General features: G+C 35.9%; 1 protein-coding gene across 4 annotated transcripts in view; it reads right to left on the reverse strand.

The window, feature by feature from the left end:
• Nucleotides 1-2,143: 2,143 nt before the first annotated feature.
• ppp1r12b (protein phosphatase 1, regulatory subunit 12B) overlaps nt 2,144-12,881 on the reverse strand; it is a 37,505-nt gene continuing 26,767 nt past the window's right edge. For 3 of the 4 annotated variants that reach the window (XM_055187894.2, XM_055187893.2, XM_055187892.2), the window contains one exon: nt 2,144-6,294. Coding sequence is in view for 1 of the 4 variants with exons in the window: in XM_055187892.2 (XP_055043867.1) it covers nt 6,208-6,294 (87 nt within the window). In the remaining 3 variants the exon portion in view is untranslated. Of the gene's footprint in view, nt 6,295-10,947; nt 11,186-12,881 lie in introns of all 4 variants that reach the window. The other variant, XR_008639567.2, reaches the window with a different exon arrangement.

Below are 12,881 nucleotides of genomic sequence, written 5' to 3' on the forward strand. Positions count from 1 at the left end.
TTTCTGTCTGACTGTGTTGACTGGTTCTCATTTAAAAGTCATTAAAAAGCATCTTTTAAACAGCGTAAGTAAATAAACCACTTTATTTACCCAATGCACTATTTTTGAGCGATACAGAGCCTGCAACTGAAAGGCACCTCCAGATGTGGACAGGCTTCATTGACAGCGTATCAACAACATGCAAATTAGATTTAAAATGAAAATAGAGCGTGTGTTTATCATAAAGTGAATATTTTTATCCATCTATTTAATCCATTGCGGGCAGTACACTTGCTCAGTGGGTAGCACTGGTGCCTCACAACATGAAGGTGCCCGGTTCGAACCCCGTCAGGTGGCCTTTCTGTGTGGAGTTTGCATGTTCTCCCTGTGTCAGCGAGTGTTTACGTATGTATGAATTAACTGGTTCTCGCCATGAACATAGCCATAGATGCTGGAATGGTGTGAAGAATAAACAAACAAACAAACAATCCATTGGAAATTGACAGGATCTTGAAAGTTTTTGTTTTTTCTTTTAAATGTAATGCCGCAATAAATCATTCACAGTGGTAAACAGGCATTAAGTAAATATGGTCAATATTGGTTTGACATTTACTTTACATCTCATATAAAGGTTGTAGTGAATAACTGGCTTGAAAAATGTAGATTGGATGTGAAATTGAATTCTTAAAGGAGTTTAGATGCTTAAACACATAGCTGTCATTTCTCCAAAATAAAATACTTCAATCATAACTGTTGGTGTAAATGCATACATTAAGACAGTGATTTTTAACCAGGGGGCCAGAGTCCAAAAGGGGCCCTCAACATGACTCAAATTAATCAAAATAATTAGCATAAAATGTGCAGCCTCTTATGGAACAGCTGAAATTCCACAAGGGGGTGTATTTGTTCCTCAGACGTTGCACAATAAACGTGACATCCGAATATATTCTTTATAAATCGTGAATGAAACGTGAGATTTGAACGAATGTCCGTTAGTGAACTAGTTGTATACAGTATTTATATCGTAATTCAGTCAGAAACGTCAATATTGTGAGGTGAATAAATCGTTTTGGATTAAAAGGCTTGGATATTCCATTTCCTTGGACTTTTGGGGATTTATGAACAATTTGTTTTGGACAATTTCACCGAAGCGGAAAAAGAGAAAATTTTGAAGGTAAGTAAATACCCTAAATAGGCACCGCCCGGTTCAGGTAACTAACAACTAGATTACAGTTTTATGACTGCTATAAATCATATGATGCTTTGTGTGTGCGTTTAATGGAATCCCGAAAGTCTAAGCTTTCCAACGATGTGCCGCATGACCGTATATTTTGAAGATTTAATGCTTCAAAGTTGCAATGACGTTTATGCAGCCTCACGTGCGAGGGTGGGGGTGTACCATGTATATGGCACAGTGATCCTTATCAGGTTAAATGTTTAAAATAAAACAAAAAAGTATTAAAATAACTCTAAAACAACTAAGTGTTATTTTTTAGTTATTTTTACACTGACTGGTCTGTTTATATTTCTTGTTATTTGTATACATTGTCTAGTTATGCCAAGCTCTAGTTTATATTATTTGGTACACTGTAAAAAATACTTTGCTGCCTTGATTTCTTTTTTTGTTAAATCAACACAGATTTACAAGTCATTTCAACTTACTATTATTTATCTTGACTAGAGATGAGTTGTTATAACTACAGATGAGTCAGTTTCAATTTATTAGTTGTAGCAACTCATCTCTACACTGTAAAAAATTTGCTGTCATTTTGCAGCTGGTTGCCAGTAACTTACTGTAGAAGGAAAAGTCTGAAAATATTTCATGTTCATTTAACTTTGAACGAAATATTGCCAGTAAATAACATAAATGTAAAATCTACAGTAAGTTACTGGCAGCTAGTTACCAGTAATACCCATTAATACTGTTATTTCTACAGACATTTTTACAGTGTAGTCAAGATAAATAATACTGTTTGCATGTTGGCATGCCTTGTAAATCTGAATTAATTCAACAAAAAAAAGACATTAAGGCAGCAAAGATTTTTTACAGTGTAGAAATTGTGATTTGAGCTTCAAATATTTTTGTGGTAAACTGTAAGAGACTGTTATGAGAAAACTGACTGACAGGGGGCAGCACTGCTCCAGTGAGACACTCGACAACATGTTTATTTAACAGTGTATTGTTATTAATAATCATAACAGGCAAACAATAAACACAAACAATCATAAACAAAGTGCCAGGAGCATTGGTTCAAGATTACAGGTTGATAAAGGTGAAAAATACAAAAAGGCATGGAAAAAAGTTCTGTGTTAAACATTTCTTGTGACTTTTTTGTTGGTGTGTGTCTACAATAAAACCAAACCAAAAGCATAAATAAATATAGAGAAACACATTCAAAAGTGGTGCCATGTAACCAATCTTTAACCTCTCAGACAGTTCATATGTTGAAACACTTTAATTATAAAAGTATAATAATGGAAGACAATAAAACAGTGAGTGAACGTTACATTTGAACATTTATTGGCATTTGAGGATTCATACTGGACCAGCTGGCTGATTTGGGACCATTAAATTTGGGTTGAGGCAACGCAGTGTGTGTTATTTAAAACAATGGCAGTGTATATAGCTCTTATCTGCTGAAAAGTCACCAGCTAAAATGTTTTAAATGCTTGTCCTGAGCAAAAAAAATTTGTTTAGAGACGCATACCAGACTTCTTAAGCTAAACCAGCAAGACCTGGTTGACCTGCACTGCTGGTTAAGCAGCATACACCAAATACACCAGCCTGGATAAGGATTAAATTTAAGCCAGTCTTTGATGTACACTGCAAAAAATTGTAAACGATTCCTTGTTGCACTTAAATTTTTAAGTTTAATCAACTTGAAAGTACAATTCATTTCAACTTTCTCATATAAATAATCAAAATTGAATGATGAATTAGTTTAAGTTATTTCAACTTTATTTGAATGATTTATAGCAACTCCTCACTAGTCAGGAAAGTTTGAATAATTGTAATTTCAAGTTGATTAAACTTAAACATTTAAGTGCAACAAGGATTTTTTTTACAGTGATAGCTTATTACTAGCAAGAAAAACATTAAATTCTTTGGACAGTTTGTGGGACTTAAAACCAACACAGTCTCTATAGTAACACTTTTATTAGAGTAGCATACCTTCCAAGAAAAAACATTGAAAGTAGACTCTCAACTCAGCACATTGTACCAGTTTGACCTTTGACCCACAAGTGGCCAGTGGTATTCTTGCTGGTTAGCCAATTACACACATCTCAACCTACTTCAACCAGCAAATAACCAAGCAAACTTAGCTACCACCTTAAAGGAAAAGTTCACCCCAGACTGAAAACTAGCCCATATTTTTTACTCGCTGTCAAGCCATAGGTGTACAGAATATTACAGTATATGGATCTTCCTGGCTTTAAAATGGCATTGATTTTTTGATTGATTTATTTAGACAGTAACAACGATAAAATGCATAACAAGATACCATCACAGCAACATTGTACATTTATCAGAACTGTCAAGGATAACACAATAAAGTTACAAACTTATTTCCAGTGCGGTCCTCAATAGTGGCCATATTTTTTGTTATGAAGTCCATCCATCATCAGAAAATTATTCCAATGACTTCATTTGGTTAATGTCTTTTATAATGAATCAATATGATTTTGAGAGAAAATCAATCCTATTTTGAGCGTATTTTGTGTTTAATGTCGCGTATGAATGTAAGCCATCTATAAAATGGTGGCCTGCCTGCTCCACATTGGTGCGTACGATGTTGATTGGTTCTTGCGAGTCTCATTTAGCCTGGGTTTCCCCATGCTGCCTTGCGCGCAAATTTATTCAAGTCTAGCATGAAAACTATGGACCTTTTTTGCCCCTGAAATAGGGAACCAATCACAGAACGGGGAGGGGGCAGCAAGACGATGACGACGTCTATGCGACACACCGAAGCAGTTTTGTTAATCAAACACGACAGCAGACGCGAAGTTACTTTTCAGTGCAGCCTTAGATAGTCTTCTAAGTAGTTTTGAACGCAAGTTTATTTTAAAAAAGAGCAACTTTTGGCGTTAAACAAGAAGGATGTTTGGACATGGCAAGACATGATAACCACAGAGTTTTATAGGACCAACCTGCTAGGCATCGTCGTTGACGAAGTACAATTAACTTATAAATGGTAAGTGGTATTTATTAATATCATATTGTCATTATGCCTGTACTGTGGTTGTCACAGTGCCACTAAATTGTGTTGCTTTTCAATATCAATATACAGCTACCGGTTTAGTTGCATAGCTTTCAGCTGTGTGCACATGCACTGATACGCTTGAATTTATGTGGCTCTACATACATCATCTGGTATAACTAAAACGATTGGCTATGAGCTACGTACAGACGCATTTGATAGACATTCGTAGCGCCCAATAAATGGCTCTGGGCATTTGTAAACCACGCCTCAAATACGAGAAAATGAGCATGTGGTTCCCAGACCACTTCTTGATTCTCTATGAGACTGGTCTGGTGTAAGCCAGGCTAAGTCTCATTAGTCATCGTAGGTGTTGTTATGAAACAGGCTGTCACGAGACACGCAAGAACCAATGATCGTCTTGTTTGTACAGCCATACCGATGTGCAGGGGCGTCATGCACCATTTTTTTTTTTAAGGAGCACAGTGTGCACAGCTCACAGAAATTGTGCATAAACAGACATTAAATGAAATATTATAGAGCTTTATACAGTCTCTTTCATGGCACTCCCACTTACATTTCTAACAATATGAGGCCTCCTGCCTTCATGTGAAAACCACCCAAAAAATGACTAACTTTTATGTTAAAAACTTATATCAATTAATTCCATCATAATAATAATATATTGACATCCTATTACATCTGAAAAGGCATTTTTTGTTTATATACGTCCTGTTTAATGAATTAAATGTGCCATTAATGCATTTGCACAAGAACTGCGTTATGTTATAAAATAATGTTATTTTAAATCCATAAAGTATATAAACAATGAAAATGACATAAGCAACACAGTCACGTGATTGATTTTAATGTTTAACGCTGCAAAAGTAATAATGCTGTAATCTACACTTTGTTTTTGTTTTTTAACTTTTATTTTAATTGCAAATATTAAAAACGTTAAAATATGTTTATATAAAATTATTAGAGGAACAGATTATTACACAAAATTTTACCTTATATTTGAGCATATGTGACCCGTGAACTCTGGCGTTGTACCAAGATGAATCTAGAAATCTATAACGTCATTCTGAACCATATATTTTTTACACAGCGTATAACTGCACATGCATAAATATGCTAAAATGCAAATTGTTTTCTCTCACAAGCACATCATTTCACTTCAAAAGACATATTTGTGTCAAAATTTTCAGTCTAGGGTGAACTATTATTTAAGCAGTTTTTAGCTGGATTTTCCAGTAGGGTAGCGCTTTGCTTTTGTGACAATATCTTAAAGGGGACATTTCACAAGGCTTTTTTAAGATGGAAAATAAATCTTTGGTGTCTCCAGAGTACGTATGTGAAGTTTTAACTCAAAATACCCCACAGATAATTTATTATAACATGATAAAATTGACACTTTGTAGGTGTGAGCAAAAATGTGCCGTTTTGGGTGTGTCCTTTAAAATGCAAATGAACTGATCTCTGCACTAAATGGCAGTGTCGTGGTTGGAAAGTGCAGATTAAGGGGTGGTATTATCCCCTTCTGACATCACAAGGGGAGCCAGATTTCAATGGCCTATTTTTTCACATGCTTGCAGAGAATGGTTTACCAAACCTAAGTTACTGGGTTGATCTTTTTCACATTTTATAGGTTGATAGAAGCACTGTGGGCCCAATTATAGCACTTAAACATGAAAAAAGTCAGATTTTTATGATATGTCCCCTTTAATATTGGCGATACTGCAGCAGTTAGAAAGTAAAGAGAGATTACACAAATCTATAAACTTGGATGAGAAACTTTCTCAGTATTGGTCTCTCTTTGTACAGTATTAACCGCAGCACTTTATTTTACAGGTGTGTTATACACTTATGTATTATGTACCTACTTGTATAACTGTGTATGTTCTAGGTACCAGCCCTGAACATGAACCTAACTAACCCACATTAGGTACATGCAGTTACCAGTGTTTTGTTGTCCACATACTGTAAAATAAAGTGTGACTGTATTAACTGTATTGTCTGGTCTTCTTCACTTGGAAAGTTTGCTGATGACTCGTATTAAGGCCCCGTTTTCATCTTTCAGCCGCTGGTTGTCAGACTTCAGTTCAGTCAAAACCTGAAACAACAGAAGAGAATAAGAGAGATGTTATAACACAATTAAAATATTATCCTTTCTGTCATCACTAAAAATAATTTGTATATACAGTAATCAAAACATGAAGCCATGCATCATAAGCATTATAACACCCTATAATACCTCATTTGGCTACATTTTAAGACAGCAGCATACCGTAAGTAGCTTTTGAGAAGGAAATCCCAAAATGCACGCTTATTAAAGAATAATGTTGTTTTTTTTTGCGACCTTCTAACATCATAGTCAAGTGAATGAATTGTTAGTATGCTGTTTGTCTGGTTCACATATTTTGCTACAGTGTGTAAAGTGTTTTAGTAGACAGTAGTAAGGTGGTTTAGTAACAGCAAATATTTTTACAGATTTGCTTGTGGGGATGTTTTAATTATAACAGATAACACAGATTAGAATTTTCATGTTAAATATATATAGTTTGCCCCAATTTTTAATCCATACGGTTATTAAATGTATTTTTCTAATGTTGGGTCAGTAGTGAAGCCTTCCACCAGCCCTTAACTCTCCTTTGAACTGGTGTACTGCCGAAGGCCAGATCTGCACCGGAACCGGGCCGAAATCAGCAGAAATCTTCTGTTGACCGGCGCGGTGAACGTGATTTCACCAAGGCTGCGTTCCACTCCAGTTTTAGACACGCACTCGCAAACTTCCCTAAGAACTTCCGCTCGGGGGAATCCCTGTCGCCATTTTGAAGTGCGTTCCACTTCGTCAAGTGAACGGGGGAAGTTTATATGGACAGCCCCTCGCTCCCTTGGTCTACTTCATATGTACACTTCAGGCAGCTCCATATCCCACAATGCAACATGATTGTGACGTCACTTCAGCAACTCGCGCTTTGCACAGTTCAAATGATGGAGGGGGCGGTCTCCACTTTCCATGTGATCAAGGGCTTAGGGCAATCCATTTGAACCTACTTCAAGTGTTTTAGCAGTAGTGGGCACTCGTACAACGTAAGCAATGACGTATTTCTGAGTGAACGAGACTGAGGGAAGTTAGCAAGGGAAGGTCATTAAAAAAAACGAACTGAAACGCAGGGCAAGTAGGTTTGTAATACTGAATCAATACCATTGTTGGTCCTGGATCAACATTTTTGTTAACCAATCAGATTGCAGGATTAGGGTGTATGTTAGATTTAAGTTTAGGATTGGGGTTAGGGGCTTTTAAAAATTCTACTTAAACTATTATTTAAAGGTGCAGTGTGTAATTTTTAGAAGGATCTTTTGAAAGAAATGCAAAATAATATACAAAACTATATTATCAGTGGTGTATAAAGACCTTTTAAAATGAACCGTTATGTTTTTATCTACATACAAAGAGGGTCCCCTTACATGGAAGTCGCCATTTTGTGCCACCATGTTTCTACAGAAGCCCTTAACAGACAAAACGTTTTACTAAGTTCTCTCCGACGATGAAATGTTTGTCCGGTGGTGGCTACCGTAGCTTCTTTATGCATTTCAAAAGCGAGGGTTGGGCAGTGGACTGAGGTGTTGGTTGCAATTCGCAACCTCACCACTAGGTGCCACTAAAATTTACACACTGCACCTTTAACACTAATTTTAGGGGTAAAATGCTTAGGGTTTGAGTTAAGGGTAATTTGGGGTTTCTTTGATTAAAAAGTTGATTAAAAATATCTTAATTTGTAAATTCACAGCGACCTGGTGCATCACCTTAGACGTTTAATAACTGTATGGATTTGTTTTTGACAAATCTATGCACTTTTTGGAGCTTTAAAATGGGTCACTATCCAATGCCATTATAAAGCTTAGAAGACCCAGGATACAACTCTGTGTTGAACTGAAAGAAAAAAGTTATTTACAGGTACACCTAGGATGCAGTGGCGGCCGGTAAAAGCTAAATATGTGTTCGGACTGCTGCATCTGTGTCGAAAGGGTTTATGATAAAAGAGACACTCACGTCTCACAAGACACTCACTTAAAGGAACAGTATGTAAGAAATGTATTTTAATTAATCATAAAATGGCCCAGATATGTCACTAGACATTAAGAAATTATTTTCATTTCAAATACTTATATCACTCACAACAGTGGTCTGGCCAGGATATTGTCATTTAAAAAGTGGAGTTGCAGCCCTCAACTGATGTTTATGATGTCATTTTGTGTATTGGCCACCAGTTGTGTGATTGCAGTACCAGTTTTAGCCACAAGTTTTGTGATTGCAATACCAGTTTTGGCCACAATCCTGCATACTGTTCCTATAACAGTAAACTCTGATTATACATAAGATTAATTGAGTATCTAGTAAACGCGAGCGTCTCTTTTATCATAAACCCTTTCGACGTATGTGCAGCAGGCTCTTATTTTGACAAGACATGTGATGCACTTGAGAATGTTTTGAAGAGTTTCTCGGGAAGTCACGAGCCACCACTGCTAGGATGGCTTGAGGGTTAGTAAAATGGGATAATCTTCTGTTGCTGTGGGTTTACACCAGATGCGAGTTCCACGATTTGCGCGAGTAGATTACATACAAAGTCAATGCAAAGACGCGATCAGACGCGTCCTCACGTGGGGCGATGCGGATGACGCAATATTTGCGGTGCGCTTGCCGTGAAAACACGCACTATTCGCCTCAAAAGCGTCTTCGCCCTAGTTGAAAATATTCAACTCGAGCGAAAAAATTCGCATGACACGAAGTTAAATCCCGCGAGTATTCTAGAGCGATCAACGCAATGCAATTGCACTCTTTGCGTTTGTTGTAAACCCACAGTTTGAGGTGAACTATTCTTTTAACTTTCATAACAGTACAGTTTGAGTGACATCTGGCACATGATTGGCATGCGAGTGTGTGATCAGCTTCAGTGTATTTGAGGAGATAGGTCACAAACAAGGGTGAATGCTGGTCATTTAACTATACGGTTGTGACTTAAACAGCAACATCACAGCACTACTCAGCCATTCGTGACTGGGTGATACTCGCAAAATTAGACTTATGAGGTGTCATGAAACATTTTGATAAAAAAGTAAATGCTATCAAAATAAGAAGCATATAGTAACAAACATGTCTTCATGTATTATTTTGCACACAATTTCAAATGACATCATACAAACCAGTTTTGTTGTTTTTTCTACATTTTAGGGGAAAATTTTCATTACCGCAACGTGTAAATGACTGGATTTGGGTTCTTTGACATGGAAATATATATTATTAAAAAATCTAAAAAATAAAAATCTTCAGTGCATGTGATAAACATTTACATTAAAGAAACATGTGGTATTTGGTGATCATTGGTAAATGTAGAGACAATAATAAGGAATATAAATTTTCTCATCCTCCGCAACTATTTTCAAAAAAAATTTGTTGGAACGGACATAATTGACTGTGACACTCAAGATGGTTACCAGGTAAGCAGTTCTTATTTTTCTCTCCAGATAAAAGTTTAAATTTTGTTTGTCATAGTACCTAGAAAACTTTTTAGTTCTCATTACCGAAACATGAGTTTGTAAATGCATATATTTAATGTAATGTAATCATGTTGCGGTAATGATAATTTTTTATAATGATAATCTAAAAAATTTTAATAATTCTATAGAAAATATTTTTTAAATCCTCTGAAAATAATGGTTATAGTAAGTTCAGACCTTAATCTTATATGTGCAAAAACAAATTGGCTTCAAGGGCTTTTAAAAAATTGTAATGCTGGACACCCTTTAAGTCTGGATTTCGTGAGAATCACCCGACTGCATTTACCATCTTTCCAGCATTTTGCATCACATCTTTCCAGGTTCTTTTCCTTTTAAAATGGCAAGCACACACTCATGCACACACATGTAGACATGTCTGGGATTTTCCATGAATACTTTTAAACTAATTGTTAAACAGTTAAATATCTTGGTTAAGAGCAGCACTAATTGCTGGCATTTCTTTTTGGTGACACAGAAGTGAAACAATGTGATGTAAAATGAAATATTGATTTTGGCCTTTCCCGTCTCAGTGCTTTTAATCTTCCAAACAAATCCAAATATTAAAACAATACAGTCTAACTGTATAAGGCATTTTCTGTTGATGTGCAAATCATTTTATTTTTGTTTACCAAAAAACATATTTGTTTCCTATATAAAAACAATTTTTATAAAGTTACACATGCCCTTTCTAAAACACGATAGACAATCTCATTACAACAAATGTAAAAACTGAGAAAAACTGACTGTCTTTGTCAAGCTCAGCCATTCAATCCAAAATTACTGAAGCCAAAATCTGAAGCCCTAAACCTTTATTCATGGAAAATGTCTTTAGTAAAAACACTGGAAAAGCTTTTATAGTTAGCTATTTCATATAATCAGGAAAAGATTTCATTATTTTCCTTACTCTGTCAGTATAGACACAAAGCCATATGAAGGCCTACAGTACAGTACACGTCAAGTAGTTTTCAAAATAATCAGCAGATGTATTCACAGACACAAGAATCGTAAAGCTCTCTGGCAGTGATTTGATTTGGACGTTGCTCTGATATACAGGAGGCGTTTGGTCATGGGTTTGGAGAAGTTATAAATATGTTCAAAGTGAGCGCCTGCAGGAGGAATGTGAGGGGTTGCCCTTCACCAGACAGACACATGAGAGAGAAACAAGAAACAAACAAATGATTCAAAACAAATGAAAGAAACCTGCCTGGGTGGTGTGCAGCAAAGGGGTGGAGGAAGAGGACGATAGGGTGCAACCAAAAGAAAGGAAAGAAGACACACACACAGAGAGAAAAAGAGGGAAGGGAGGATTAGAGATCGTCCGTCTCAGGGAGAGAGGTGGTCTGAGTGAGGCAGGAGAGGGTGCGGAGCATGGCTTTGTTCTCCATTAGGAGGTGCTCGTTTCTCTGACGGAGAGCCTGTAGTCGAGCCAGAGCAGGAATGGTCTGGAGATATAGAAAGGTCCAGATATTTTGCAAGAGAGACAGAATAGGAGTGTTAAGAAACATTAAAGATGGTTTAAAAAGAGAAGCGTATTAGTTTATTAGTATTAGTTATCTCATTCTCATGTTGTTACAAGCCTGTATAATTTCTTTGTTCTGATGGACACAAAAGAAGATATGTTAAGGAATGTTTGTAACCAAACCAATCAGAAGCCCCACTGACTATTCTTTTATCCTACTATGGAAGTCAATGGTGCCTCTGATCAGTTTAGTTACAAACATACCTCAAAATATCTTCCTTTGAGTTCTTTAGAAATGTATACAGGCTTTTAACAACATTAGAGTCAGTAAATGATAACAGATTTTTCATGAAATGAAAATTTACTATTTACTTTTTTTAATAGTAACTTTCATTCATAGTCTTATCGTTAATAAAACATTGTGCAATCATTCCAAAGAAAAAGTGTTTGCCTTCGTAATATTTCATCAAAATGCAATAACTTGTCCCACCTCTAAAACAACTTTCATTTTCGTCTGACAAACTGACGTCTGACTTTACATTTTTATGAAATAAGGCAATAGTGTGGCACAGCGTGATCTGAGCAGAAATTCGTCAGTATTTTGTCATTTGTATTATAAGTGAATCGCACAAAAACAAATGAGACGCCTGTGAAATCCCGATTAAAGTTGTGTATAATCAAATTATCAAATCAAAGTAGTAATGACAAATGTATGTACTTTTTTGCTGTAAATGATAGATTATAAACTAAGCCTTTAAGATACATAACTTAAATTTTAATTTATAACATAAAAATATTGACATTAATGATTTTATTGACAATATGTTTTAAGCTATTTCTTTGTTTGTCTTTGTATTCACTTAACTCTTTCACCGCCAGCTTTAAAAAAAAAAGTTGCCAGCCAGCACCAGCATTTTTCATGATTTTCACAAAAGTTTAATGCCTTCCAGAAAATGTTCTTCTTTAAATATATAAACATACAATATATCAAAAGAAAGAACAGACCCTCTGCTTTAAAAAAACCCTTTCATCCTACCTTCATTAGTTCTCTTGTAATCACCTCTCAAATATGGTTTGGTTTCTTTAAAAACACAAAATTTTGAGCAAAAAGCTGAGATAATTAAATTTTTTTGAGGGACTTTGATAAAGATCAGATTCAGAGCAATCCTCAAAACATACACAGAGTTTTTATGCTTTCACGTGAGTTGTTACTTCCGGGTTGTATAAGTTGTGGAAAATAAGTTGCGGATAAAAGTGGTATTGCGGAAAGCTGGAAATACTCGTCATTGGCAGAGAAGTGTTTTCTCATAATTGACAAGTTAACTTGTCAATGGCGTTGAAAGAGTTAAGGCACAGATTTTTGCATCATTCGTTAAATGAACTATAAATTAGAAAAGTCATTAGAAAGTGAAAATATACCATATTATACAAACGTTCTTTCTGGTTCTCGAATCTGATTGGCTAAGACCTATGCGATATTGTGCTGATATCGGCACTGTAACCGCTTCACCTTTCGTATCATTCCGCCACCTAGTGAATGGAGGTCCTAAGCAGGCTCATCTCTGAATGGAAAAACACAGATGCCCTGTTTTGAATCACTCTCCGTTTGTCTCATTAGTTTACTAGCTCATAAATCAGTCTGTGAATCTCCAATCGGAAGTTATTCCGTCAAAGATCAG

The sequence above is a fragment of the Misgurnus anguillicaudatus genome, chromosome 13, assembly GCF_027580225.2.
Source record: "Misgurnus anguillicaudatus chromosome 13, ASM2758022v2, whole genome shotgun sequence".
Classification (NCBI taxonomy): Eukaryota; Metazoa; Chordata; class Actinopteri; order Cypriniformes; family Cobitidae; genus Misgurnus; species Misgurnus anguillicaudatus.